The sequence below is a fragment of the Callionymus lyra genome, chromosome 1 (genome assembly GCF_982586985.1).
Source record: "Callionymus lyra chromosome 1, fCalLyr1.hap1.1, whole genome shotgun sequence".
NCBI lineage: Eukaryota > Metazoa > Chordata > Actinopteri > Syngnathiformes > Callionymidae > Callionymus > Callionymus lyra.
In genome coordinates, this window is record NC_141818.1 from 15,946,030 (window position 1) to 15,973,806 (window position 27,777).

Genomic DNA, 27,777 nt, shown 5'->3' on the forward strand with positions numbered 1-27,777 from the left:
CTTTTCCTGCTAATTTTGAATCACCCGCCGGTGTCTATTCTGTGATTTAATCCTCCATGTATACGCTTTAAGGATGACGCACATTAGTTAATCGAAGGTATCCACGAAGAACGTTCGAAAAGGTGAGGAATCTCAGGTTTACTATCGTAGCTAAGCGACGGTTAGCTTCGTGCTAACACACCTATCATTTCCTAATTGACACCGACTAGCATTAGCCGGCTAGCGATGTAAGCGAGTAGATCTTTGTAATATATATTTCACATGGAGAGTTTATTTTATAACTGTGGTTTCACTGCAGGTTGACTCGATTATTAAATACGCTCATGCTGGTCGTGTATGTGTCGCTCTGAGGGGGTCGTGTGGGGAGGATACGCTTCTCTCATCAGGACCACTTTTGATCCCAGATGTGGTTTTTAAATTAGAAATAAGTCCGTTTTTATGGAAACATTAGGTCTGTGCCATCGATGGTTCCTGTGCACTTTGCTCCATATATCATTTTTCTACATTTGCACGATCAATAAGTTTCCAATCCACTCAGCGTGCCAAACAGGAAGGATGGAGAGTCTGATTCCCACCATCAACCGACTGCAGGAGGTCTTCCTCACTGTGGGCGCTGAGGTGGTCCAGCTGCCCCAGATAGTGGTGGTCGGGTCTCAGGTAAATAATATCCATGATGTTGTTGTTTTTGTTTATTATTCTTTGAACGGTGTTTGCAAATGTATTTTCCATCAACAGAGCAGCGGGAAGAGCTCGGTGCTGGAGAGTCTGGTTGGACGGGACTTCTTGCCTAGAGGATCAGGAATAGTAACAAGGCGCCCCCTGGTGTTGCAGCTCGTTAATGTCGCTCCCCTGCAGGACAGGCTGAAGCTGGAGAACGGTACTGAAGTGCACAAATAAAACAGGAGGAGTTTATGAAAGGGAATTTATTCTCTCTGTGTTTGGAGCTTTCTTCTCGCTAACACAGAGTTCTTTCTTCTGCACTTCAGGAAATGGTGTTAATCAAACTGTCCAAAACAGCTACTCAGGTTCTTTAAATAATTACTTCATTTAAAGTAACCATCTCATCTGTTTTTCTCCACAATTCAGTCCTTTTTCCCCTCTCTTTTACCCACATTAATCATTTCCATTTTGGGTTTGTTTTTTTTAATTAAGCATTTATAATAAAATTTGAAACGACTACAAGGAGGTTTTTTACAAATGTTCTTGCACATTTGTTCAGGTGTCAAAGCGGAAGAATGGGGAACATTTCTGCACTGCAAGAACCAGGTGAATTACCATACCTTCTGTATTTACCCTGTATGAGCAAGTTGATGCATAATTCATACTTCTATTCCAAGATCTTCTCCGACTTTGGGGAAATCTGCAAGGAAATTGAATCTGAGACACACCGCAGTTCAGGTGACAACAAGGTGTGTGTCAAATCCTCCTTGTAAAACAGATGGCACATCAAGTTGGGCTCATTTTACAATGTGATGTTTTTGTCATGTTGCAGGGAATCAGCCCAGAGCCTATTTATTTAAAGATTTTCTCCCCTAAAGTCCTCAATCTCACCTTGGTGGATCTGCCTGGCATTACAAAGGTGAGATGACACATATTTGATTTGACGCGTAAAAGCTATAAAAGAACATTTCTAAATAAGAATGTTGAAGAGCAAGTGTGATAACTGTGGAGGTGGGATACATCTAGAAAAATAATGATGTTCATGGTTGGATTGCAATAAATAACTATATGGTATATGTGTACAGGGATAATAGCAATAATTTTGTAGTTTATGTGTGTATGTTTATATTGTGTATCTATATGGATATCTATGTATTTTACTGTATCATGTTATATTGTTTAAGATAGATAATACAAGACAAGATTTATCTTATCAATCACATGCACATCTGCAAATGAACACAGAAGGTTTCAGAAAGGTTTTAACACAACATAACAAATAACAAAGGTTTTGTCTGTAACCTAATTAGAAATGTACCTTCTTCATTAAACCCTTTTATTTATTGACACTTTTTAATTACCCATCTGACTATGTGTTTAACACTATTGTATTAATTCTCTACACCAGGGGTCTCCAAACTGGTCCTCAAAGGCCCGGGGTGCAGGTTTTTGTTCCAACAAATTAAGAGTGTAATCAGTCTCATATACGTATATACATAGACACCGCATCGACTGCTGCCGCCCATTAGAGCGTTGTGTATACAGGGCGGCCATCTTGGTACAGTGCCACTAGCTCCTACAGTGCATTTCGTCAATAGAGGAATGATGTGTTTACACTATAAAAGTGATCATAAATCGCTCATTTGTCAAGCTTTTTTCAAGGGATTTGTTTTTCAGACCTCAGACCAGATAGATAGATATTATTAAAAAGAAATATTTTTCTATAAAATCTATAAAAAAAACATTTTGAATATAATGAATTTGATTGATGAAACAAATACGGACCAAACCATTTGAAAATCGGTCCAGAATTCAGCGAATAATTGTATTTTCTGATCGAGAAGTACCTCTTTCCCTGTATTTGTTAATGCGCCGCTGCCTCTGATGGCACTGTACCAAGATGGCGGTGCTGTATACACATCTGTCTACAGTCGATGCAGCGTCTATCTATACATGTCTATGGTCCGTCTGGTGTTGCTTGTTTAAGCTGAAACCTCATTGGTTAAACCGGTTTGGAGACCCCTGCTTTACACCATCAATAATTAGATCGATCATGGCGGAAACTAAATTGTATTTCATTTGCGGCTTTTTCGGTCTTGGCCTAGTACATGATTAAAAGGCCGATGCTCTCAGACTAAAGCTTTCAGATTTCATTTAATTTAACGATGAACAAATTGATAGACTTTGAATTTCTGCCTATTAATTATGTTTATGGTTCGAGGCCCCAACACTCAAAGTAAAGTAGATTCAAAATTCATACTATTGATTTTGCTTCTGCTGGATCTGCTTCTAAAACAACTTGTCACTTTGACGCCGCAGGTTCCGGTCGGGGATCAGCCGGAGGATATTGAGTCACAAGTGCAAGAGATGATCTTGTCCTTCATCTCCAATCCAAACTCTCTCATACTCGCCGTGTCTCCTGCCAACTCTGACTTGGCCACGTCAGACGCACTGAAGTTGGCTCGTGATGCGGATCCAGATGGTAGGGCATGTTATCCATGGGCGATTTTTATTTCTGAAAAATAAACTTTTGATATTCACAACATTTGGACAGTTGGGAAAGTCTCTGATAATAAGAATTAAGGAGATAAACATACAATTTACCCAGTTGTCTTCAGTGAATGCTTCCAGATTAAACTGTTGAATCAGCATGTGTTGCTAACTAAGGGCTAATAATCAATTCTCTGAACACAGATGGCCATATTTTTCATTTGTCGTCTCTTCATCGATTGCCCGAAATCCCTTTCGAGCAAAGTCATCCAGTATTAACACCTGCGAACAATAAAGAATGTTAATCAATAGTCCAGCCGTGGTCTCTGAAAAGGGTAGATTCCCGAGACATAAATCACTTTCCATAATAAAAGTTCTGTCGAAAGAAAACAAGATAAAACATTTCTCTACAGAGGCAGGATAATTAGTTTTGCTCCACTTGGTTTCAGGGTTCAAAGCAGTAGATTGATCATGTCTGTGCGAGAACATTATTGAGACAGCTTTTGTTCTGCCGAAGATAACTCTTTATTTATGCAGGGAAAATTGCACTTTCTCTGCTATCTCTAAGCTTAACAAAGCTTCAATCATATATATATTCATATTTTTTGTCATATGTATTTTATTTTATCTTGTGTTCTCACCAGGCCGTCGTACACTGCTTGTGGTCAGTAAGCTGGACTTGATGGACGCAGGCACGGATGCGCTGGAGGTTCTCCTCGGGCGCGTCATCCCGGTCCGACTTGGAATCATCGGGGTTGTTAACAGGTAAGAAGACGAGAATCATATGTTTTTTTCTCTTTAAATGACTAACTTAAGTCTCTCTGTGACTGGACCAGGAGTCAACATGACATCAACACTCACAAGAGCCTGGAGGACTCGATGAAGGACGAGCACTCCTTCCTGCAGCGTCACTACCCCTCACTGGCGTCGCGCGCCGGCTCCCGATACCTGGCCAAGACCCTCAGTCGGCTGCTCATGCACCACATCCGCGACTGCCTGCCGGACCTCAAGACCCGCGTGACCGTGCTCAGTTCTCAGTACCAAGCGCGCCTCAACAGTTACGGCCAACCCGTGGAGGACCAGAGCGCCACCTTGCTGCAGATCGTCACCAAGTTTGCCAGCGACTACTGCAACACCATCGAAGGCACGGCCAGATACATCCAGACGTCTGAGCTGTGAGTCTAAAGATCGCCGTATCCCGTGTTGGAGATCAACCCTAATGTGCTTATGAAGCTAATGAATGCATCTGGAGTGTTGAAACGCACCCGCTGTCCTTGGGGTGGTTGTAAATTGAAAGGGTTGTGGCATCTGTCGGCAGTTTTCTGTCTACGGCTCTCTTGGCTCGAGGCGATTAAGTCAAGCAAATATGTGTGGAGCTAATATTGACCTTTTTTTTTGGTTGAGTGAATTTAATTTTGCTGCAATTAACAGTGTTGACACAAAAGCTCCCCGAAAAATCAGCATCGATGTCACAGCCCTGTCTTTTTTTTTTCTTCTTCCCCTGCAGTTGCGGCGGTGCTCGGATCTGTTACATATTCCATGAGACCTTTGGTCGCACGTTGCAGACCATCGACCCCCTCGGGGGGCTGACTGAGCTTGATATTCTCACTGCCATTCGCAACGCAACGGTAGGTTTATACGCTCACTCACACTTTAGTAGGTGTGTTTTAACCTCCAGTTCTCCTGTTAGAACAAACTCAGCAGGTTTGGTTGTGTTCAAATTGCTGACATTATGAGCTGTATATACAGTATATATTATGACACTTGATGATGATTTTGATTTAGTTATAATTAATTAAGAACCAGCTAATTCAATACAAAATCATCACAATATAAGTTTAAATAAATGATATATGTTTCTATTATTCATTTTAATATGACCATAAATCACTTCATAACGTCGCCCCTTGAGTGCGTCGTATCAAATCCAATCCACTTTTTGTTTAGATGACGCCAGCATCACTTAAAATCCACTCCACGTTTTCCCGGAGCTTCTTCTCCAAAGTCTTTCTGTGCTTGAAAGTAGCTCGTGCGTCTCGTTGTTGTCAGGTGCCCATGAGAGATGAGGAGAGATGGTTGCGCGAGTTAATGGGGAAACAAAAACGAAAGGTTATTCAAGAAAGAAGAGTATTTTATCAAGGCTGGTAGTAAGAACGAGATGACAGCAGCTCTTAACAAACTCTGAGAAAAAATCTTGGTTGTTTATGTGGTTAAAGTGAAGAGTATTTCTTTAAAAAACGATGCTAGTTAGTTAGCTTGTTGTTTATCTGAAAACATGCTAGTTAGCTATCTTGTTGTTTATCTGAAAACATGCTAGTTAGCTATCTTGTTGTTTATCTGAAAACATGCTAGCTGGCTATAGGTTTTTTTTTCTTCTATAAGAATACAATTCATATTCCCATCATGTCTAATATAGTTATTTGTGAGGTCAATTTAACTCAATATTTAATGTCGAATAATAATGTCAAAATATTAAATACTTATTTAACTTATTTAACTTCGATCCTTAAAACTCTTCACTGGCTGCCAGTTTCTTTCAGGATCAACTTTAAAATTCTCGTTCTTACCTTGAGAGCAATTCATGGTCAGGCTCCTCCTTACATCACTGATCTGATCCAGCCTTACACCCCAGCTCGGGCTCTGAAGTCTGTGGATCAGAATCTACTGATGGTTCCTCGCACACGGTTCAGGACCAGAGGAGAGAAATCCTTCCAGGCTGTTGCTCCTAAGCTTTGGAACGATCTTCTTCTCTGTCTGTGTTTGATGGATCTATTGACTCCTTCAAGAAACAACTTAAGACGTTTTTATTTGTTCAGGCTTTTCCTTATTTTCTGGAACTCCTGTTGTGTTATCAGTTTTATCTTGCCCTTTAGAGTATATACTTTATTGAATATTGTTTTGATTGTTCAAGCGCTTTGTGACCCTGGTCTAGAAAAGCGCTATACAAATAAAAATTACTTACTTACTTACACTTTTAAGTTGATGAAAAAGCCACATGATTTTACTGTATAAGAATTGTGAAAACGTTATACTGTATATTCATTAAAAAATGTAATGCTTTGTCATCTAGGGTCCCCGACCAGCCCTTTTCGTGCCAGAGGTGTCGTTCGAGCTGCTGGCCAAGCGGCAGATCAAGCGTCTGGAGGAGCCCAGTATGCGCTGTGTGGAGCTGGTTCACGAGGAGCTTCAGCGGATCATCCAGCACTGCTCGTCCTACAGCACGCAGGTTCGTATCTTCCTTCATGTTGATGGTTATTGTACGGGGTCAGTGAATTTTTGTATAGATTTTGGTAATGCTTGTCATGTAAGGGGTGATGGTTTGGGCCCCAAAGTCGGAACAATTACCATTTGTTTAGGCTTAATCTCGTACTCCAGCGAGATGTTGAAATGTAGTCCCAAAACATTTTATTTAGCTGTTGTTTTGTTTTGCAAAAAAATGACAAGAAAGCAAAGTTGCTCTTTCCGTTGTGTTTTGTCATCCTTTTTTTTTTTGGGCTGAACCGTGTCTGGAGAGAGAGGGATTTACAAATTCTGATTAGACTATCTTTAAATACATGTTGTGTATAAATGTCCCTTTTCTACTTCACATTTTTAATTAGTTTTTTTTTACTGAGGCTAAAATGAAAAGCTGTAATCTGTGTTGTTTTTCAGTCCCTTATCTTGAGTTTATTTCACAAATTAGTTAGCGACTGTTACTTGGCGAACTGAAGGTGGGATTCAGTTCATTGTCGTGCTGGACTGAAAAAAAACATTACAAAATAAAACACTCTTTCTATGAGCTCAGACTCGAGGTGTTGAAATGAACAGATTCTAAGTCCAAAAATGTGTCTTATCCACAGAACAGAACTGATCAGGCCAACAATAGCAGTTGAGCCCCAATAACAAGTGAATGTGCTCAGTCAGAATTTTCATTTAAATGATGAACTTTAATACAGAAAGTTACATTTGCCCTGTAAATGAACTCAATATCCACACGATTGTGCGTTTTCTTTTCACCTTTCTCAAAAGGTTAATAGCATTCTTGTGCCAGCAAATGACTTGTTTCCTTAAACCTCAAATCATTTGCTTTTTCTTGTTGTTCGTTTGTTCTAATTCATATAACAGCACAACAGTCTGTGTACCGGCAGGCAGCTCATTTATTTTTTGTAGGAACTTCTTAAAAAAACAATGATTACCCGACATTGAGCCAATTATCTTTAACCAATATTTCCATGTTTGGAAATGCATGTGTGGGTGGTTTCGGTGGACTTGTAGATTTTAACTAGGTCAGAGATCAAGATAAGATCCAGTATAACAAAATGCCAGCATAATGTGGCAAAATCATCGACACAGTCATGACACGTTAAAAGCTCTTCTGATAAGTTGATAATAGTGTTTCATTGTCTCATAATTCAGGTTAAAAACACCAGTTTTCTCTTTCTTTATATTTTTGAAGTAAGCAGTAAGCAAATGTTGAAGTCTTCCTCTCCAAAAATGCAGTAAGTCCATGACCATGTTTTGAACTTACTTTATAAAGTTCCGCTATTCTGAAATAACGGCGAACGAGAGGTTGCGAGAGCGAAGCTCATTATCATGTACAAAGAGTCTCTTGGAGGTGGGGGACTTCTAGGATTGATGACTTGCAGTAACAAACCTCGATGATTGACTAATCACAGCAGAGAGGTAGTGGTTATGGTAAACAAGATTTAATCTTTAAACAGTGTTTTCAGTGGGCGGGGCTTAATCACATTTTCTAATGTAAATGTATGAAAAGCGAGTTTTGTACAAACAGACACATACTGATGAGTACAATAGAGGTTCAACATCTATTTAAGACACACTTAAATCAACACATGACTTGCCCTTTAAAGGTATATTGGGTTGATTTTCATTTTCTTTTTCCTGTATTAAAAAAATCCCTGAATGTCAACCATGTCCACGGAATCCAATACATTAAAATCATTTCATCTTGTCTGCCTTCAAGGAGCTCCTGCGTTTCCCCAAACTTCACGACTCGATCGTGGAAGTGGTGACAGGTTTGCTGCGGAAGCGTCTACCGATCACAAACGACATGGTTAGTCCAGACGGTCGGTATCAACACGTGCTGAGCGTTTAATAACATCGCTCGTCTGTCCGGCTCTCCAGGTTCACAACTTGGTGGCGATAGAACTGGCGTACATCAACACCAAGCATCCAGACTTCACAGACGCCGCTCAGGTCTCGGCCTCTGTCAACAGTCAGCAGGTAGTTATTTGTCTGTAGCAACAGCGGCCAGAACATCCTCTCTGACTAATAACGGATATTGTCTTGTGAAAAAAAAACTACAGTCCCTTTCAATTTTAGAAGAAGCAACACGAGCGAAATTGCTTTTCACCCCTGAGTTGTGTTGTTTCTATGGTCGCAGGCAGAGAGCCTGGACGGAGGGAAACGCTGGAAGAATGAGAAGCCCTCAGAAGAAAAGGCTCAGGCGGGAGGCTTCGGCAGCCCCAGCAGAGGCCAGGCCATTAACCTGCTCGACACAGTGAGTTTTTGGAATCTGCGGTGTGACAGAGCACTTATTGCAGAGCCCTCAAAGTGCGGCAACACTTTCCTTCTACCAGGCGGTGCCGGCGTCCCGCAAGCTGAGTGCGAAGGAGCAGAGAGACTGCGAGGTGATCCAGAGGCTCATCAAGAGCTACTTCCTCATCGTACGCAAAAGCATTCAAGACAGGTAGAGCAGGAATCAAACCAGAAACCCCTTCTCGACCTGTATGCAAGTGATATCAGAATATTGAATGCTAGAAATTAACATTTCGTTTCAATTTCAATTTGTTTTATACAGCATTACATAATCATTTTGTGTAATTGAACCTGTATATTGAAATGCCGATTTTCTTATATATTCAATAATTTGTATATAACTTTTGTTTTTTCAATTATTGGACAATAATTCGATTTTCTTAACACATTGAATTTGATATTCTTAGTCCAATAATTAAATGTTCTTTTAAAATTTGTAGCCTTTTAAATTTAATATAAATGTTGGTATATCTTCATTTTTTAATTGTAATTATATTTATAAATAATAATTATTTAAAAAACATCAATACAATTATTATTATTATAAAAAAGGAAATTGAACCTTTCAATATATAAATGATTTAATTAAATTCTTAAAAATAAACAATGTAATGCTTAAAAAAAACAACAGATACTTCCATACAGGTAGAGCAGAACCGAAACTATTGTACTAGATGATCATAAAAACACTTTTGTTGCAGTGTGCCAAAGACAGTGATGCACTTTCTGGTGAATTTCGTGAAAGAGCATCTGCAGAGTGAGCTGGTGGGTCAGTTGTACAAGCAACCTCTGCTGCAGAATCTGCTCATCGAGTCTCAGGACACAGCGCAGCAGCGGACGGAGGTGGCTCAGATGCTGGAGGTGAAACCAGTTTCCTCTTTATAGGCTCTAAATGAAAATTGCTTATTTTATCAACGCGGTGCCGACAGTTGTTTCATCTCCTCTGACACAACCCATTTGTTTCAGGCCCTTCAAAAAGCCAATAACATCATCTCTGAGATCAGAGAGACGCACGTGTGGTAGCCGGAGGACGCGAGGCCGCGCTCCCTTCTGTGTGTGAGTGAGGGTTGAGAGTGGACCAAAACAAATCGATGTGTCGACCCGACAGAAAAGAAGAATCACGGTCTCAGGCAACAACGTATGACACAAACCACTGTGAACACTCGAGCTACAACAAGCCACTTTGTGTTCAAACCGTTTGTCCGGACGCACAAACCGCTCCATTCATTAGTTCAGTTCATGTTCGTTTAGAAAAGACCTTCCAAAATCTAGGGCAGGGTCAACCGTTTTCAAATTGTTCTTCTACCGATGTCAAATGTTGCATTTACATATTTGATTTTTCCTGGAAGTGGGTCATTGATTACCGTTGGAAGAGAGAGTTTAATATAAAAAACCTTGGACGTCCTGATAAGAAGCTCTCTTACCAAACCTGCACTGCATTCTCCCGCCTTCATTACACATGATGGACGATCCTCGTTCTCATTAGATTATCTTAACTTGTCCAAAGTGACTCCTCGATTAAGCCCGCATTAAGTGGGAACAGTCACTTGAAGTCGTGTCGATGTTCCGCGCATGTCGGTGTCTGTGTGCATGAGTGAAAGGACGTGTATCTTTTGAGTTATTTAAAAAGTATATCATCATCTTGTATCGACCGCCTCTCAGATCTATGCCTGACAATATTGTGTTTACAGAAAGAAAGAAATGTGTGTGTGTGTGTGTGTGAGACGTTCATTAAAAAACAGATACCAGATGAGAGACTCGGGTGTTATTGACGGGCAGCAGTTATGCCGATTGATCCATTTCCATAAGACGTGTTTGTTTGTGCCCCACAGTGCTGCAGCCGTAGCCACGATTAGAGGATATTGATCCAGCTGTGGAGGAAAAAATAAAGTATGGAGTCGCTGAGTGGGTCACGGTCACTCCAGCTACCAGAAAAAAAAAAAGGTTTTCCCACTGTCTTCACGCACACATTTCTGAGCAGACGGGTCAAATCTCATCTCGCTGATGGATGATTGGCGTGACACTCCGGGTGAAACAAGTGCGCTGATGCAACACTAGAGTTCAGGTGGACGAGCAAGGACGCCTGAGGAGAGGCTTGTGGAATATGAGTCCATGTGAAGTCATTAAATGGCAGATTTATGTCTCGAGGTTCGTTGGGATTTTACAATTATTGATTTTTTTTTTAAATACGTATTTTAAAAAAATGTTCACATATCTGGGGGAAATTTGAAACAAAGTCAGTTCCTGATCATATAAAAAAAGGGAAGTTTATCACTAGTAGGAAAAAGAAATAAATGAACCGACACATTGTTTGACGAAGGGCAGTGTTTGTGTTGGAGCCTCACAGCAAGAAGATCACCGGTTCAAATACAGTTTTCCCAAATGTGTTTGTGGGTTTTCGCTCCTGGTACTAAAGAGCTTGATGACTCTGTCCACTGGAATCTAATGTTATTTGTTGCACTGTTAACAATAGTGTCATTTTAGCTTTGAATAAAACCATATTTTAGTATATTTAAAAAATAATAATAGACATGGTGTGTTAGAACATATTACCATTAGTCTTTTTTCTCTCTGCTGGCACTATTAGCTATAGTAGCTGCAGTTTAACATTAACTTCCCGTTACAGTTAAATAATCTATATTTAGTGGGATTTTTATGGGATGGTAAAGTTGAGCTTAACACACTTACTACCAAAAAAAGCTAATACATGATATTTCTAAAAAAGATTGTTTGAATCTTGACATGTTTTATTTTTTATGTTTTTATTTAACAAATATGATTTAATTGATTAATTAACAGGACATGTTGTCAAAAAAGACATGTTACTTATATGAGAATTAGGAATTAATGTTATTCTATGTAGGGATAAAGACGTCTTTCATGTTCTTGATAAACTTGACAAACATTCATATTCACATGGATATTGATTTTACTCAATTTAATCAACAGTTTTGATCATTTATCCAAGATGAGGACCGAACATAAAAGCCTGCAGTAGACTGGCCATCTGTCCAGGGTGTCCCCTGCCTCTCACAACCTCTCTCAGAGTTTCTAGAGAACTAAACTCAGTCCTGCAGCTACAACTCTTAAGCTCCTTTTACAAAAATAAATCCACATTTTTAGTCTCCCTACAGCCACAACCACTCTTTTATCTGCAATTATTTGGGTGTAAGGATCATCCATGGCTTCTCTCATGTGATAAACAAACACAGTTTCTCAATCAGACACGGAAAAATAAATAATGTTGTTAGGCTCATGATTTCAAATTGGTTGCACTGGGCACCCCACTGGCCAATTATTCTGTTCACCCTCTGTTTAACACACCCCACCTTCCTAACCAAGCCAGCCTAGACGAGACCATACCAACTCCGAGGTGATGGAAGGGGGCTGGATCGCAGCAGCCACACAATCTCTGGCGTTTTTCATCCTTTTACGTCACTTTAAATTGAAGCCGTTTTCATCCGAGGCGTGCCCTTGAGTTGTCTAACCTCTCTGCAGAGCCGCCGGTGACACGGTGACACCGCAGAGGGGTCCCTGGATGCCGCCCCCTCCTCTCCCGTCCTCCCGCGGTGAGCCAGTCAGCAGAGCGAGCCGAACAAAGCCATGGGAGAGAGAAGCTTCTGGGAAGAAATGTCTCTCACTGACTCCGTCTCCTGGACAACCGGGTAAGAGAGGAGGGAGCGCGAGAGGAGAGCAGGAATTGAGCATTATCAGCTGCTGTGACTGGAGTATTCCCTGAAACAAAAAGTGTGTGTGCTGGAGGAGTGTCAAGCTCTTGAGGGGGGGGGGGGTCTCTTAGAGGAGTTATTTATTGTTCTCATAAACAATCATTTTTCTCCACCACAGGGCATGGAGGAGATGAGCGTGAAGAGCACAAGTTCATCACATTTCCAGTGGAAGCAGTAGGCCACGGATGCTGTACCTGTGAACCTGCACATCAGCCTCAGGTAAGAGTGTTCGCACTGCATCACACACTCGTGCTCCTCACAGGAATAAACAGTCGACTAACTTTATTGAAGGGAGGGAAGAAAAAAAAAAACCTTCTTCTGATGATTGTGTGTTCAGAGACGGATTGTCTCCTTCACTGACTCGTGGCATCAGACAACAGTTGTTGCGAGGAGAGTTGTGAGTGGAAATGTGAAGTCGCCGAGGAGACGAGAATCACGTTGAATCCACACGGCTCTAGACGAGGAGGGTTCGATCACCCGGCTCAGGTGGTTATTTTCAGCGTCTGTAGCGAAGGTTACGGATCCCTCACCTCTTGGACGAGATAGAGAAACAGCAGGAGGATTGACGGGCGGTAAAGGGCAGCGGTGGAGGGGCGGTGGAGGGCGTGTGGGGGGGGTTTGATAGTTCGGGCTCAAATCAAGCGGCGCAACACGACCCTCACGCAGGTTTTCTCTTTATTTTGGAGGGGTGGGAGTGTTGATCCTGAACCATCAGAAAATCACGAGCAGCTCATGAGTTGCTGCATCACCTTTGATTCAATAACTGCAGCAGCTCAGTTATCAACAACTCCACAGAAGAAAAGAGCCATAAATAATCAAGAAGCAGCGTTTACTTCTTCTGAATCCCCACCTGTGCAGAGATTGATCGCGAGCCTCTGATCTTTGCTGAAAAATGGCATCAGCGTTCAATCTGGCAGCTTGTAAACACATTAGTTATACACCAGGCCGCGCTCCAGCTGCACAAGATCCCCCCCCCCCCCACCACCACCACCACCTTCTTCATAGCTGTAGTTAGGAACAGAAGTTCATGTGCGTCAAGTTTGTCCAGCTGTCAAACTTCCTAGATGTTCCGTCCACCGCTCATTTGGAGTCGTGTCACGCGTGTTTAATAGCCCAGAGCGGCGTGATTTCTTCCTCGCAGGTGTCGAGGCGCCGCTCGTTTGTTTGATTGGTAACGCCATCAAGGCGCGCGCCTCCCGTCTCATATTTCTCAAATCCTCATGATGGAAATAAAGCCGGAGAAGACGGCATGTAACAGGATTACAATAATGGAATTAAGCAAAAAATGAGAGTCTGCTTTCATTCACCGCTAGAGCACAATTATCGCTCGAGTCTTTCTCTTCCAGCGACAAAATTGGATTCAATACTTGAAGCAGAATCAATTTTGGAGGGAAGTGGAAAAGAGGGGTGGGGGGGTGGGGGGGTCACAAAAGTGTTTAAATGACCACTGCTGATGAATAGTGGACATCAGTTGAATTAAAAAAGCGAGATGATGATGCAGGGCGGTCGTTATGGAGCAGTTAGAAGGTGCAGGGTTTAAATCTAGACCGTAGAGGTTCTGAAGCTTTTATGTGGAAGAAATCAAAGACCTTGTGTTCTGAACCACACATGTCTTAGAGTTCTCACGACTGAAAGCGAGTGAGCATTAGATCTTCGATGAGGAATATTTTAAATTATCTTTTTCATATTAGTCGAAAGAAATATTTAAGCTGAATCAGCTTTTTTAACAATCGACTTGGTGATGATCTTGCAATGTGATGTGAGTGTAACAATGTTTCTTTATTATTATTATTATTATTAATTAACTGTGTTTAAAAGCTAATGCTAAAAAACCCGGTTACTCCTACTGGCCGACTCTCTCCTGAACACAAATGGGACGCTTCATTAAAAGGCTCATGTTGTTTTTTGGCCAGTAAAAAAACACTCCCGTTCCCAAATTTCCAATTCTAAAAATAGTTGTAAATCCCACTCTCTGTCTGATGGTCAGTGTCACACTTTGATTTGGCTTCGCTGCGATTGAGGTCATCACCTCTGAGCGGCCCAGATTTTCTTAAACCGAAACAACAATCTTCTGATTTCAATTATTCAAAGGTGTGCGCGACTACAAAGAGTTTCCTAAATACCAAAAGAAGCCCTCAATACTTTCATGTTGTTTTCAAGCTGTTTTTCAGCCTCTGAGTTCAATAAATTCTCTGTCCAATTGGATCAAGACCATTTCCTGGGAACTTCAGAGGCTAAGAGGTCCTTTGAGCCTCTCGGTCTGTGAATTGCATTGCAGCTTTGATTTGTTGCGAGAAAACTCTGCCCTGCATGAATATCTTTCTCTTCCAGACAGTCGTGTGTTCACTTTCAGGAATATGAGGTCTGCCTTTTTTAAAAGGTTTATTTTTTTCCATCGTCACGACTCCGCCATTAAACAAATATCACAAATTAAACTTCCTCTCTCGGGGACGGCAATAAGCAAAAATGCGCCGTCAGAAAAATGAGAAGAAAAAGCTTGACTCCATTTTCCCCCATTTGTTTTCACGCTTAACACAGTACACATAATTAAGGACATTTAATGATATTGATTTATCTTTATTTCAATCATCAGGGGTAAGAAACTGTGTGGAGGATTTTCAAAGGAATACTATTTAACATCATTTATTTATCTAAAATTACCCTCCTAAGTTAGCAAATCAACTGTAATATATATTTAATGTTACTCGTGCCTCCAGGAGTATGAACAGTAGTAATATTAGTTATTAATGATAAAGCAAAAGAAAATGTTTTTGTTTTTTGCGTATTGCCCTTTTTATCGGAGGAAATAATCATTTAATCTGATAAAATAATATATTAATTATGTAAATATAAATCAATAAAAATAAATTTGAGAAGGAAAAAATACTTAAATATGTTTCGTTTGATTATCGCAGCAGAAACTTGTAACTGTTTCAAACACTGATCTCCCGGTGGCCGGATAAATGCATGTGGATGGCAGCATTTGGCCCCTGAACCACAGCTTTTCTTGCGAAATTGAAGTGGTTTAGTGAAAACTTTATATATAGACATAAACATACAGTCCACCATTTTACTTTAGTATAAACACAGCTCTGCTTCCATCTGTGCTTTGTTTTTCTCAGCAATTTATTACTTTTTTTTTTTAAAGCTGCCAGCTGCTTAGATAATTAAACGCAGGTTTTCAAACGAGCCACTAGATGTCACTGCAACATCACACCCAGCAGGTCAATCAATCAACACTTTATGATGTGTCTATGGCACTCATAAAGAGACAAACACTCATCTATAATCAAGAGTCTTCAACACACCATCAGGCAGGCGACCAGAGCACATCCTCCTCACTGTGAGGCTGCAGAAAAAAGTTAATAAACAATATTCATCTGCACAAATCCTTAACTTCCGACACCGAGGAAGCTTTTTGTTTTCATGTCACGAGTGTTTAGTCTTGCGCTCACGTCAGAAGTTCTCGCCATCGACAGTCTGGATCAATGGAACACGCCAGAATTGAGCTCCTGACAGACGCTGTCATCCATCACGAGGTGGCTTCCACTGATATTTTCTTTCCGCCTTCCCCGCGATCCCCTGCTGGCTCGACTCAGCCATAATTAGACAAGTTGCTTGATTTAATATTCTGGCGAGGAGACAAAGCATCTGCACAGCCACCACAAGACTCCTTCCAGGTGATAATGGCGTACGGGAGCTGACAGAAAGAAGAATTAGATCCTGCTTTTAGTGGTCGCGCCCCTGTGATCAGCATGTTAAAGCAGCAGCTTCTTCCTCTTTAAAAGGTTCAATTTTCCTCCCGACTCGCGTGCGAGACCTCAAGAGAGAATTAATTCCGTGTCCTTGTTCGCATACTTCCCAAGTTGTCCTTCATATTGCTTAACTTTTTTCTCATTTCCCTGCCGCCGCAAGGTTGACGGGCCGTCGAGTGACGTGGTGTGTCCCTGACAGGTTCCGGGATGGACGTGCAGGATGGTCCTCTGCTGTTCCAGACCAGCTGGGGGGGAGAGGATGAGGAGCAGGAAGGGGAGGAAGATGAAGAGGATGGGGTGACGCATGCGGCGGGCCGGGGTTGCGGGCCGGGCGGCGCGTGGGGGGCGGTCGGGCGGCTGTACTCCCGGCCGTGGGCGAGCGTGGGGATTCTAGGAGCCGCCGTCCTGCTGCCTTGCGCCCTGTTTGCCTACATGCTCATCTACTGCCCCCCTCTGGACATAGACCTGTCCTACAGTGCCTTCGAGGTGCACACTCACTTCTCTGCCGAGCGCTTCGACGCCCTCACCATCGCCGTCAAGAGTCAGCTGGGGTCCTGGGACCGGCGCCGGAGAGACCTGCAGTCTGAGGTCGACCGGTCAGATGATGAGCAGTGGACGTCAGAAGAGCGTCGGAGGAGAGCCGTGGATGTTGAGGAGAACATGAAGCACAATGACACCGAGCACAAGCGAGCACCTGCCAGGAGGCGGAGGTTTGCTCCCAACTATTACCTGCAGAGTCAGGCCATGTGGAGGATCGAGCTGGTGTTCGTGGCTCAAGGCGACGGCGACCCGAACATCTTCACCCCGGAGCGCCTGCAGACCATCCATCACGTGGAGCGCCAGCTGATGCAGCACCCGCAGTTCCACCAGTTCTGCTGGAAGCCCATGGAGGTGCTGAGGGATCTGCCGCTGGGACCGTCCTACTGCACCCCGCCCAGCTCGCTCCTCACCTACCTCTACCCCAGTGAGCGCGGAGGGAAGATCTACTATGACGGCATGGGCCCGGATCTGGCCGACATCCAAGGTGAGTCTCCATATACTTAGACGAGGAGTGACTGGTGACCCGCTGGTCTTGATGCAGGTTCTCTGAGGTTGGCCATCACACACCCGCAGTTCTACTGGTATGTGGACGAGAGTCTGTCCCCGGAGAGACTCTCCTCCTCCCTGCTGAGAAGCGAGATCCACTTCGGCGCTCCACTGCCGTCCTACTACTCCCTGCAGGACCGAGGAGACGAGCAGAGGACTCGCTTCAAGAACTTTGTGGTCCAGTACGCAGACCTGCTCGCCAAACAATCCACCAGGTGGGCCCCTACCCTGTCACAGCCTCCTTTCATCACCCCCCTCACTGAGTCTGTGTCTCAGGCAGGTGAAGGTTCTTTACGGAGGAACTGAGCTGTTTGACCACGAAGTCCGAAACACCTTCCACAACGACATGATGTTGGCCTTCATCAGCGGAGTCTGCATCACTCTGCTGGTCTTTGTGCTCACGTCCTTCTCAGGTATCACACCCAGAGACATCATACCTTAGGTCACATGTCAAACTCAAGGCTTGGAGGCCAGATCCAGCTGGTTAGGGTTAGGGTCAGGCTAGGGTCAAGGTTAGGGTCAAGGCTAGGGTCAAGGTTAGGGTTAAGGTTAGGGTTAGGTGAGGGATTAGGTAAAGGTTAGGGCAACTAAATATGTTACTGAATGATCTAAAACATAAACAAAAAAAACAAACTGATAAATTAAAATAACTTTAAATTAACACTTAGTTCACGAAAAATGAACCTCAGTATCTGAATTATATTTTGAGTGATGTTCACGTGTTAAGAGTCACAGGTGAATGTAAGGTCATTCAAAAACAGAAAACACTGACTAATTAATAGAATCTTATATAAATAAAACATTTTTCTTGGACAGCTTTAGTAGTTTGGAATCATTTAAATTTAAAAAGGGTTTTATCTATATCATTAGATATGTATCTTTTTAATATAATTGATATCATTTTTTAAACGTCATGCACAACACACACAGTAAGACGCAGTTGTAGCTCCTTTACGCGCGACAGAGGGTGACAAATCCTTCAAAAGATTCTCGGATCCAGATGGAAGTCCAGTTCGCATTTAAAATGTAAAAGCTTATCCTTGTCAACATAAAAGGCTTAGAATGTATTTCACTGTTTCTTCTTATGTCGCAGTGTTTCTCACCATCTTCGGTCTGGCCAGCATTGGACTGAGCTGCCTCTTGGCTCTGTTCTTGTACCACGTCGTGTTCGGCGTCAGATATCTGGGCATTCTAAATGGAGTGGCAGCTTTTGTCATCATCGGCATCGGTAAGAAGAACAACCTCACATCTCTTGCATGTGTTTTCTGATGGATCGAGTAATATTCCTTTTTTTCTGTCTGTTTGGATTCACGTGTGAGACTGAATTATTTTATTGTATTTATTTAATATTTATGTTTATTATGTTTCATGTTATATATTATATATATATAAGTCACAAACATGTGACTTATATACTGTATATGTTTGCCTCATTTCTACAGTTACTTGTGGACTAGTGGCTTTTAAGTCTTAATAACCCAAAATGTCGACTCAGGTTTAGAGTTTTTGTTGAGCAGCTGATTTAAAAGGAACAGCCTTGACGGCTCTTCAATACAAATCAACTGCTGAAGTCAACAATCTTGTCCTCACGACTCGACAAAATGTGGACTTATAATGTGATGCTAAACAACTGGAAAAAAAAGTCTATTTCAATATAAATATATTGGTTCTATTCTGAGGTAACTTTTACATCTAATGAAAACACAGATGTACCAAACACCGGTGACATCAAGGGGTTAACATCCTGAAAATAATGGAATCTGCAGAGACTTGATTAAATAACTGTCTCTGAGTGTGTGAACACATTCATTTGTTTTTGTTTCATACACATTAAAAAACGGAGGTACATTTTAAGCTTCACTAGGTTTCCAATTTTCCACAGTTATTATGTTTTGTTTGTACACGTTGTTTTGCCAAACATGAGAGTCGAGTCGTTTTATTTTCAGTCTGCACTTGTAAAGTTAAGCAAATAAGAAAATATTTATTATTTATATATATATTGATGAGATTACAACAAATTCCCTGTTGAATTATTTAACTTTTGGTGTGAATATAAAAGAAAAATAAAGTTCTATAAACATTGATATTAAAAGATATAAAATATGTTTTAAGTATTTTAGTATTTAGCAACAAAACCATAAATAACTTTTTTCTTTCCCTTAGTTATTTTATAAATATGAGTAATAGGAAAAAAGTAGTAAAAAAACAAGATGTGAATTTAAAAACAATTAAATAATAATAAAATATAAAAGTGTTAGAAGACTTTAATTCTACTGGTTCATAGTCTACACTGACCTACAAGATGTGATGCGACACATGAATGACAGAGTGATCTTCTAAATCTCTTCGGTCCCGGCTCAGGGGTGGACGACGTGTTCGTCTTCATCAGCACCTTCAGACAGGCCTCAGATCTGCTGCCGCTGTGGCAGCGCATCGTCTACACCATGAAAACCGCCGGTCGCGCCACCTTCATCACCTCCTTCACCACGGCGGCGTCGTACGCTGCCAACACCTTCTCTCAGGTGATGAGCTGCATCAGCGGCTCAGCCGTCGCTCCGCGGCTTCTGCTCGAACTAAACTGAGCTTTGACTGTGACTCAGATCCCGGCCGTGCACGACTTCGGCCTCTTCATGGCCCTGATCGTCAGCTGCTGCTGGCTGTGTGTGTTCGTCTTGATGCCAGCCGCTCTGTGTGTTTGGAGCCAGAGTGTGGAGCCTCGCGAGCACGCCTGGCTCAACTGGTGAGTCGGGAGATTAGACCTGATGTCCGGCGCGGATTTAATCCCGTCAGCTGTCTCCCTCCCAGTTGGAAGCTGTTCTCGGGTTTGTCGGCGACCGCGGGCCCCCTGTCGGACGAGGATGACGACGTGGCCCTTCTGTCCGTGGAGATGGAGCCAGGTGAGATCTTTTCTGTCTGCGAAAAAAAACAACACGGAGGCGTCTGCTGTCGGCATAAGTCTCGGTGCTGTCCAGGCTCCTGCGACACGGACGGAGACGCCGCCATTCTGTCGCTGTCGGTGGAGACCCCCGGCTCCCCGGCGGGCCAGAGACACGTGGGCGTGATCAGCACCAAGCTCCAGTGGACCCTCAAGCACCTGGTGGCCGAGCCTGTTGTGGAGCACAGAAGAACCGTCCTGGGTACGAGTCCAACTAGTGGCAAAGAATCAAACTTTATTAGCATTATTGACCAAAGTTGTACTTCTTTGAATGATGTCTCTTCATTGAGAATTAGACAATAAGGCCAGTGCAACAGTAGGGCCTGGGGGCCCTTTTGACTCTATTTATGTGGTCCCTCATTATGTAAAACTCTAAAAAAAATGATTTCTTTTATGGTAAAAAAAAAAACGTTTGTGTTAACACAGTCCAGCGGGACATGAACTGCACACTTATTTTGGGGGGGTGTTAATTTTTGGGCATTTTGTTAAACATTGAGCCCAAATAGGATAAGAACCAAAAAAAAGAGAACCAAACCAAAAACCAAGTCTTTTCGGAAGGCAGGGCTTATGCACATTTTCTAATGTAAATATTTCAATAAAGGAGAGTTTTGTACAAACAGACACATACTGATGAGTACAATAGAGCCCAACATATATTTTACACGTACACCTGCAATATCTTTTCCCAGATTTTTAAGGTTTTGGTTTTACAATTTTGGTATCATATCTTTTTGATCACATGGTCTGCCAGAACCTGAAGTTTTAGCTGCATTTCAATTGAAATTTAAAAAAATAATTGTTGCTTTTTATTATTGTTGGCATTTTTAACCTTTTTTTGGTTTAAAAATTGCTATTTGCTTTAGACTTCTTTTCTAAATGTTGGTAACATTTCTTTGTGAGCTCATGGTCAATGACTGAAATGTTTTGCCGCATTTTTTTTTTTTAAGAGCTGTAACTTTCTGGCATTTTGTGAAATGTCCATGGCCTTCAAGTCAGTGAAATATTAATTTATTGATTTGAGTCTCTTGTCTCATCTTCTGCCACGAACCTAATGTGGATTTTGCGGCTTTTTTTGTTGTATTTTGACCGACCTTAACTTTTTGGCATTTGTTCCAACTTTTTTTTTTCTATTTTTTTAAGACTTGAGACTACCTGACATTTGTTCTTTGTACTTTATTTTTTCTTCTTGCTGTATCCTGTCTTGGTTGCTCTCAGGCGTCTTCCTCCTGGTGCTGCTGGCGTCGGCCGGCTGCTGCTGCCTCCTGAGACCGGCCACCAACGCGCCGCTCCTCTTCCGCCGCGACACCAACCTCCAGACTCTGCTGGCTCTGAGGAGCAACCTCAGCGGTCAAGGCATCTCCTGCCCCTCCTGCTCAGGTGAGTCTGGACGTCCGACGGCTCGGTGGCGGAGAGCGACCGGCGTGTGATTTGTCCTGCAGGTGTGTTCATGGAGAAACCCAAACCTTTGTACTCGCGCTCGTCCGCCTTCAAGTTCTCAGCACACGCTCTGAGCAGCAGGAAAACCTCAGGCACAAACCAAACAGGTGATATAAAAGAAAAAAAGTACATACAGTATATGTGTGTGTGTTTGAGATTTGATCCAACGATGTCTGTGTCTGTCGTAGATGCTCTGCTGACAGTGTGTGTGTCAAAGATGGAGTCCGGAGCGTCCTCAGCAGTTTATCGATTCACCGTCAACACCAGCTCTACGACAACACCTCAGCCGAGCCGCGCCGAGCGTGACGAGGTGTCGCTCTTTCAGGTCTGCTGGGGTTCACCTGCAGCCGTCACTCACGAGTAGAGTGAGGCAGAAAAAAAGCTGCTCAACAAAACATACACCAAAGAGTGACGATTGTAGTGAGCCGCCAATAGGGGGCGCTCAAGATAACGTGTCACTAGGGGGTTCACGTCAGGCTTGAGGAGACTTGAGTATGAAATAAGATTGATGATATAAATGTATATAATGCATAACTAAGTGTAAAAAATATTAAATAATAATAATGTCATAATAATGTCATTGAAATTTCGTAATCAATAAAAGCGAAATGAAAATGTACTATAAATACATACAGAAATAAATGTTAAAATAATGAAATACATACGTAATTAAATATACAAATAAATAAAGGTGAAAATGTACATATAGGCAATAAAATAATGTATATATAACATCAAAAGTATTTGATTTATTTCAAATTTTCATAATTAGTTATGTATTTATACATATAGTTATGTATTCATACATTTAGTTATATTTGTTTATAATTATGCCATGTATTGTCATTCATACTGGATGAGGTGTAATTACTGGTGATGGTCTAATGAAGCTTCATTAAGCAGTGTCATGTTGTTTAGAGGTCAGTAGGTGGCGCCATCACTTTAAAAATGATGTGATGTTTCATTAGAACAGTTGTTCAAAAACAAAGGAAAATAGTGCAGAGACCGCCATCTAGTGGACTCTAAAAATACTGACACTTTTTCATGAAGCTTCATCAGACCATCATCAGTAATTACAGTGTTGTGCGAGCAAGTAAGCGTCAAGGCAGTTTTTTTAACAGTGTAAATTCTTAAGTGAACAGTAACATCTGAATTATGGTCTGTTCAGGCGTACAATCAGTCTCATGGTAATTACACGCGGAGGATGACGGCGTGCGTTTCCCGCCTGTACCGCCCCGACACCAGCTGGATGCTCACATCTGGATCATGTGACCACCACCATGGCTGGACGCCAGAGTTCTCCTTCTATGTGTCGTCGTCTCCACAGCAACGCAGCAGGTAAACATCCCACCAGAGCTGCTGATGCTCGTCTCACTTCAGTAAACATATATTTTTAGGAAACTCTTCTTCGCCCAGAGCCGACTCAGACCTCATTCCACCAGAGTGTGTTCGAGTTCGTCCGGCTGTGGCATCAGCTCGGTGCCCGACGGACTCACCAAGGGAACTTTTTACGTTCCACTTCCGAGTGGTGAGTTGTTTTTTTTTGCCACTGGGATTTCCCCGAAACCTCGAAACATCTGCTGAGGCCAGAGTCACGGCTGTGTTGTGGTGGAAGGTCCACACGTGCGTGACTGGATGTCTCATGATGTTCCTGGGAGTTTATGCTCGTGTCATACTGTACTGGTGGATTCTCTCTCTCAAGTTTCCTCCTCGGACGATAAGAAGGTCTCCAAGACGGCCGGCTTCAACCCGTGCAGCGGCGGGGTCTGCGGGCAGCCGGCCGTCCGGCCCCTGGTGGACACGGGTGCCATGGTCTTCGTCGTCTTCGGAATCCTGGGGGTGAACCGCAGCGAGCAGCGAGACAATCATGTGATCGGAGACATGGTCGGTGTCGGACGTATGGAAGTGTGTCAGTGCCTTCATAGTGTTGAACAGTTTCAAATAATGACGTTTAGTTTTTAGTTCAACCCTTGGGTTTTCTCCGGGACCTCCACCACTGCAACACAAGGGATACCACAAACACATTTGTTTTTGGGCCTCCGTGTCACTTTGACCCAGAAACAACACAAGGGATACCACAAACACATTTTAAATAAATAAACAAAACTAAAGAAATAGTTTTTTGGCCTTCGGGTCACTTTGACCTTGAGACAACACAAGGGTTTTCATAATTTCAATTAAATTATTTCTATACTATAAGGTTGAATTTGTTAGTTGTTTTTTTTTTAAACGCATTTTTCTTTAATGTGTGTTTTTAAAAAATATATTTTTTTAAATAAGTAATTGAATTTTTACACATATTTGATACATTTTCCAGGTTCAATATTGTACATTTAAATGAAGTACAAAAAGTTGGTACATTCGTTGTTTTTTTTTAATTGTGTATTATTTGTTGTTTAACGCTTGTGTTATCTCAGGGTCAAGATGCAACAAACACATTTGTTTTCGGGTCATCCTGACCCTGAGGTAACACAATGGTTAAGCGCCTTGCGACCCATGTCTGTGAATGAAACTGTACAAATAAAGTTATATTTTAATATTGAATTCATGGCCACAAATTTAAAAAAAGGGTGAAAATGTAATTTTGTATAATTGGAATTTCTATATCAAATTAAGATTTAAAAACTAAACAAATTCAACCTTTCAATATAGAATAAATTGAAATTAAATTATTAAAACATTTTTTTTAAAGCTTTAAATATTTACTGGTATATTTTATTAAAAACGATTCAATGATTTAATTCTTAACTACATCAAATGAGTCAATATTCTGACGGCACTAACAAACTTCCATCAAAAGCTGCAGCAGCCGATTGTTGATCTTCAACGTTTGTTTTCTTCTCTTCAAAGGGAAAAGTTCTACTGGATCCAGACTTTGATATTTTCCAGGAAATGGAACATCTGTGCAAGATCTGTAAAGCCATCAGTGAGAACCAGCAGCTGGTGAAGCCTGGAGGAGCTCAGTGTCTGCCCTCAGGTGAGCCCCGACCCCCTCCTGCTGCTGTCAATCATCTGATCTCTCTGCAGGTCACAAGCTCTCCTCCATGCTGCCTCTGCTGCACCCCGACTGTCGCTCTCTGCCTGAACCAAACCTGCTCCCGGGTCAGCTCTCTCACGGGGCCGTCGGGACTCGTGCGGGGAAAGTCATCTGGTTGTCCATGGCCTTCGAGTCTGTGAGTTGATCATACCCCCCTCCACTTAGTCTCCTCCCCCTTCCTCACCCTCTTGTCACCCGTAGACCACATACAAGGGCAAGTCCTCCTTCCAGACCTACTCGGACTTCCTGCAGTGGGAGACCTTCGTCCAGGAGCTGCTGGCGTCCCTCCCTCGGACCTCGGCGCTGCAGAGAGGATTCCAGACGTGCGAGCACTGGAAGCAGATCTTCATGGAGATCATCGGTGCGACAGCTCCAGGAGGTCAAGACTAGACACATTTTTTTTTTAAAAAATGATGTGGATCCCCTCAGGTGTGGAGAGCGCCCTCTGGAGTCTGCTGCTGTCTCTGGCCATCTGCGTGGCGGCCGTGTCCGTGTTCACCGCTCACCTCTTCCTGCTGCTGCCGGTCCTGGTCACCATCTTAGGTGAGGGTCCGAGGTGTCAAACTGGTCCAGAAAAGGGCCGAGACGGTGCAGGTTTTGGATCCAACCAGTCAAGCACATATAGTTGAACCAATCAGGCGTCTGAAGACAGTAATCAATTAATTGTCAGTCACGTGTTGCTTGTTTAAGCCGACACCTGATTCGTTAACTCATGTGTGCTTGACTGGTTGGAACAAAAACCTGCACCGTCTCGGCCCTTTTCTGGACCAGTTTGACACCCCTTCTCACGATCACTCTCGTCTGCGCCATCTTTCGAGGTCAGAGAGACGAAATAACCTGAGTCTAAGATCTAACTCCGATGGTGATGTCATAGGGGTCATCTGCCTGGTGGTGGCGCTCATGTACTGGCTGGGCTGGGAACTGGGTGCAGTGGAAGCCATTTCTCTGTCTATCCTAGTCGGGTCGTCGGTGGACTACTGTCTGCACCTGGTGGAGGGCTACATGCTAGCCGGGGCGAAAGCCTCGTCCGGTTCCGGACCGGGCTCGGTACGAACCCGACGACGACACAACAACAACAAGCTAACGAGATAACAACGAGATAACAACGAGATTAATGTGTGCAGGATCCGGCCGCGGAGCGACAGCGGCGCACGGTGGAGGCGGTGCACCACGTGGGCGTGGCCATCGTGTCCAGCGCCATCACCACGGTCATCTCCACCGTGCCGCTCTTCTTCTGCGTCATCGTGCCTTTCGCCAAGTTTGGCCAGATCGTGGCCATCAACACCGCCGTGTCCATCGTGTTCACGCTGACCGTGACGGTGGCCAGTCTGGCCTTCGCCGCCCCCGCCGGCTTCAGCCGCCCCCCCAGCGCCGTGCTCAAGGCCGTCCTGGCGGTGGCGCCGGCGGGCGCGGTGGGAGCGGCCCTGTGCTGGGCGGGGGGTCGTCTGGGGACGTCGGCCTGGAGGTCCTTCAGCCAGTGACCCCCCGACAGGTCGTGACCCCGCTCAGAACTTTTACTGCCCAATGATGTCAAAACCACACACGCACACACACCAGAGCACAACACGTCCTTTTCTAAAGTCATGTGACTCAGAGCAGACGTGGTCACTGAATGTTCCGTGACTCGCTTGTGACCCGGGGTCGCCCGATGACTCGACGTCCTCCAACACATGTTTTCGTGACTGACTGTGATTCTTGAGCAACACGTGTGTGTTTGTCCGTGGATGGATTAAAAAGTTGTGTCGCATCATCTCGTCTTGTGTGTTCACCGCACTCCCACCAGTGACCAGCAGGGGCGCCGGTCAGCCTCAGAGTTCTACTATTATGTCACGATCCTTGTGGTCACATGACCCGCGCAACCCTGGGCTAATTAATTATTGATCCAAAATGGCTCCGATGTAACGTAGAATTGCGCCGCATCAATGTTTGATGCTGACCTGCTGCTCTTCACACAAACACAAGCAACATTTGAATTGTTATTGTTTTAAGAAGAAACTAAAACTGATCTGAGCACTTTTGACACGATTAGGACTTTATCTGATTTAATCGATATTATTTAATAATTTATAGCCATCTTGTATTCACATGGACATTTTGGAAGAAACAATAGATATTTATTTTTATGCTCCTACAGCCTCTCCAACTTGGTAAACTCTAGTGACATCTGGTGGCTTTAATCGATAAAAGATGCTGTTCAAGTCATTTTTGTTCATTTTTTTCAAGAAATACTGAAGTTGACATTTTAATATTCATGTGTTAAGTTGTATCCAGGAATGAGTAAAGGGGAAATCGCGATTTTGAAATAGTTCATGTTAGCCAGTTCCATTAGCTCATGATAGCCAGTGCCATTAGCTTATGCTATCCAGTACCATTAGCTTATTTTAGCCAGCAGTTTAATTAGCTCATGTTAGCCAGTGTCATTAGCTTATGTTAGCCAGTTCCATTAGCTTATGCTAGCCAGCAATTACATTGGCTCATATTAGCCAGCAATTACATTAGCTTATGTTAGCCAGTTCCATTAGCTTATGCTAGCTAGCAATTACATTGGCTCATATTAGCCAGTGCCATTAGCTCATGTTAGCCAGTGCCATAAGCTTATGCTAGCCAGTTCCATTAGCTCATATAAATAGAGATTATTATTATTATTATTATTATTATGTTAGCCAACGCCATCAGCTTATGCTAGCCAGCGGCTCCATTAGCTTATGTTAGCCAATTCCATTAGCTTATGCTAGCCAGCAATTACATTGGCTCATGTTAGCCAGAGCCATTAGCTCATGTTAGCCATTGCCATTAGCTCATGTTAGCCAGTGCCATATGCTCATGTTAGCCAGTGCCATTAGCTTATTTTAGCCAGTGCCATTAACTCATTTTAGCCATTGTTATTAGCTTATGTTAGCCAACGCCATCAGCTTATGCTAGCCAGCAGCTCCATTAGCTTATGTTAGCCAGTTCCATTAGCTTATGCTAGCCAGCAATTACATTGGCTCATGTTAGCCAGAGCCATTAGCTCATGTTAGCCATTGCCATTAGCTCATGTTAGCCAGAGCCATTAGCTCATGTTAGCCAGTGCCATTTGCTCATTTTAGCCAGTGCCATTAGCTCATGTTA

The 27,777-nt window shown here is 42.9% G+C and overlaps 2 protein-coding genes across 6 annotated transcripts; both read left to right on the forward strand.

Annotated features, from left to right (window-relative positions):
- On the forward strand, positions 1 to 10,638 carry LOC148088181 (dynamin-1-like protein). 3 transcript variants are annotated; one of them, XM_087794760.1, is made up of 19 exons: positions 1 to 122; positions 539 to 657; positions 736 to 877; positions 987 to 1,025; positions 1,220 to 1,266; positions 1,338 to 1,409; positions 1,493 to 1,579; positions 2,980 to 3,142; positions 3,795 to 3,915; positions 3,987 to 4,325; positions 4,658 to 4,778; positions 6,221 to 6,376; positions 8,114 to 8,203; positions 8,275 to 8,373; positions 8,534 to 8,650; positions 8,730 to 8,839; positions 9,390 to 9,549; positions 9,655 to 9,744; positions 10,521 to 10,638. In XM_087794760.1, the coding sequence occupies exons 2-18, from the start codon at positions 556 to 558 to the stop codon at positions 9,709 to 9,711; spliced, it is 2,022 nt and encodes a 673-aa protein (XP_087650886.1). In that variant the 5' UTR covers positions 1 to 122; positions 539 to 555; the 3' UTR covers positions 9,712 to 9,744; positions 10,521 to 10,638. The 3 variants fall into 3 exon arrangements, with proteins under 3 accessions (XP_087650886.1, XP_087650888.1, XP_087650887.1); XM_087794762.1 differs by lacking the exons at positions 1 to 122; positions 987 to 1,025 and having other exon boundaries at positions 536 to 657; XM_087794761.1 differs by lacking the exons at positions 1 to 122; positions 10,521 to 10,638 and having other exon boundaries at positions 536 to 657; positions 9,655 to 10,438.
- On the forward strand, positions 10,563 to 26,397 carry disp3 (dispatched RND transporter family member 3). Of its 3 annotated transcripts, XM_087794758.1 has the most exons (23): positions 10,721 to 10,836; positions 12,187 to 12,353; positions 12,535 to 12,635; positions 16,371 to 17,195; positions 17,253 to 17,472; positions 17,534 to 17,670; positions 18,351 to 18,485; positions 19,619 to 19,779; positions 19,858 to 19,997; positions 20,063 to 20,154; positions 20,230 to 20,394; positions 21,408 to 21,569; positions 21,632 to 21,736; positions 21,818 to 21,954; positions 22,798 to 22,967; positions 23,027 to 23,157; positions 23,332 to 23,513; positions 24,480 to 24,606; positions 24,657 to 24,802; positions 24,868 to 25,027; positions 25,096 to 25,209; positions 25,541 to 25,713; positions 25,791 to 26,397. In XM_087794758.1, exons 4-23 carry the CDS (start codon positions 16,379 to 16,381, stop codon positions 26,145 to 26,147), a joined length of 3,831 nt encoding a protein of 1,276 aa, XP_087650884.1. In that variant the 5' UTR covers positions 10,721 to 10,836; positions 12,187 to 12,353; positions 12,535 to 12,635; positions 16,371 to 16,378; the 3' UTR covers positions 26,148 to 26,397. The 3 variants fall into 3 exon arrangements, with proteins under 3 accessions (XP_087650881.1, XP_087650884.1, XP_087650883.1); XM_087794755.1 differs by lacking the exon at positions 10,721 to 10,836 and adding an exon at positions 10,563 to 10,632 and having other exon boundaries at positions 12,189 to 12,353; positions 20,063 to 20,394; XM_087794757.1 differs by lacking the exon at positions 10,721 to 10,836 and having other exon boundaries at positions 12,353 to 12,435; positions 20,063 to 20,394.
- Positions 26,398 to 27,777: the final 1,380 nt, after the last annotated feature.

Bases quoted from the DNA above. Each gene is read 5' to 3' on its own strand.
- disp3 (XM_087794755.1), top strand. From the start codon at position 16,379: ATGGACGTGCAGGATGGTCCTCTGCTGTTCCAGACCAGCTGGGGGGGA. The intron at 18,486-19,618 runs GTAAGAAGAACA...GTCCCGGCTCAG, and splicing joins TTTTGTCATCATCGGCATCG to GGGTGGACGACGTGTTCGTC. The intron at 19,998-20,062 runs GTGAGTCGGGAG...TCTCCCTCCCAG, and splicing joins GAGCACGCCTGGCTCAACTG to TTGGAAGCTGTTCTCGGGTT.
- LOC148088181 (XM_087794760.1), top strand. From the start codon at position 556: ATGGAGAGTCTGATTCCCACCATCAACCGACTGCAGGAGGTCTTCCTC. The intron at 1,267-1,337 runs GTGAATTACCAT...TTCTATTCCAAG, and splicing joins TTCTGCACTGCAAGAACCAG to ATCTTCTCCGACTTTGGGGA. The intron at 6,377-8,113 runs GTTCGTATCTTC...TCTGCCTTCAAG, and splicing joins GCTCGTCCTACAGCACGCAG to GAGCTCCTGCGTTTCCCCAA.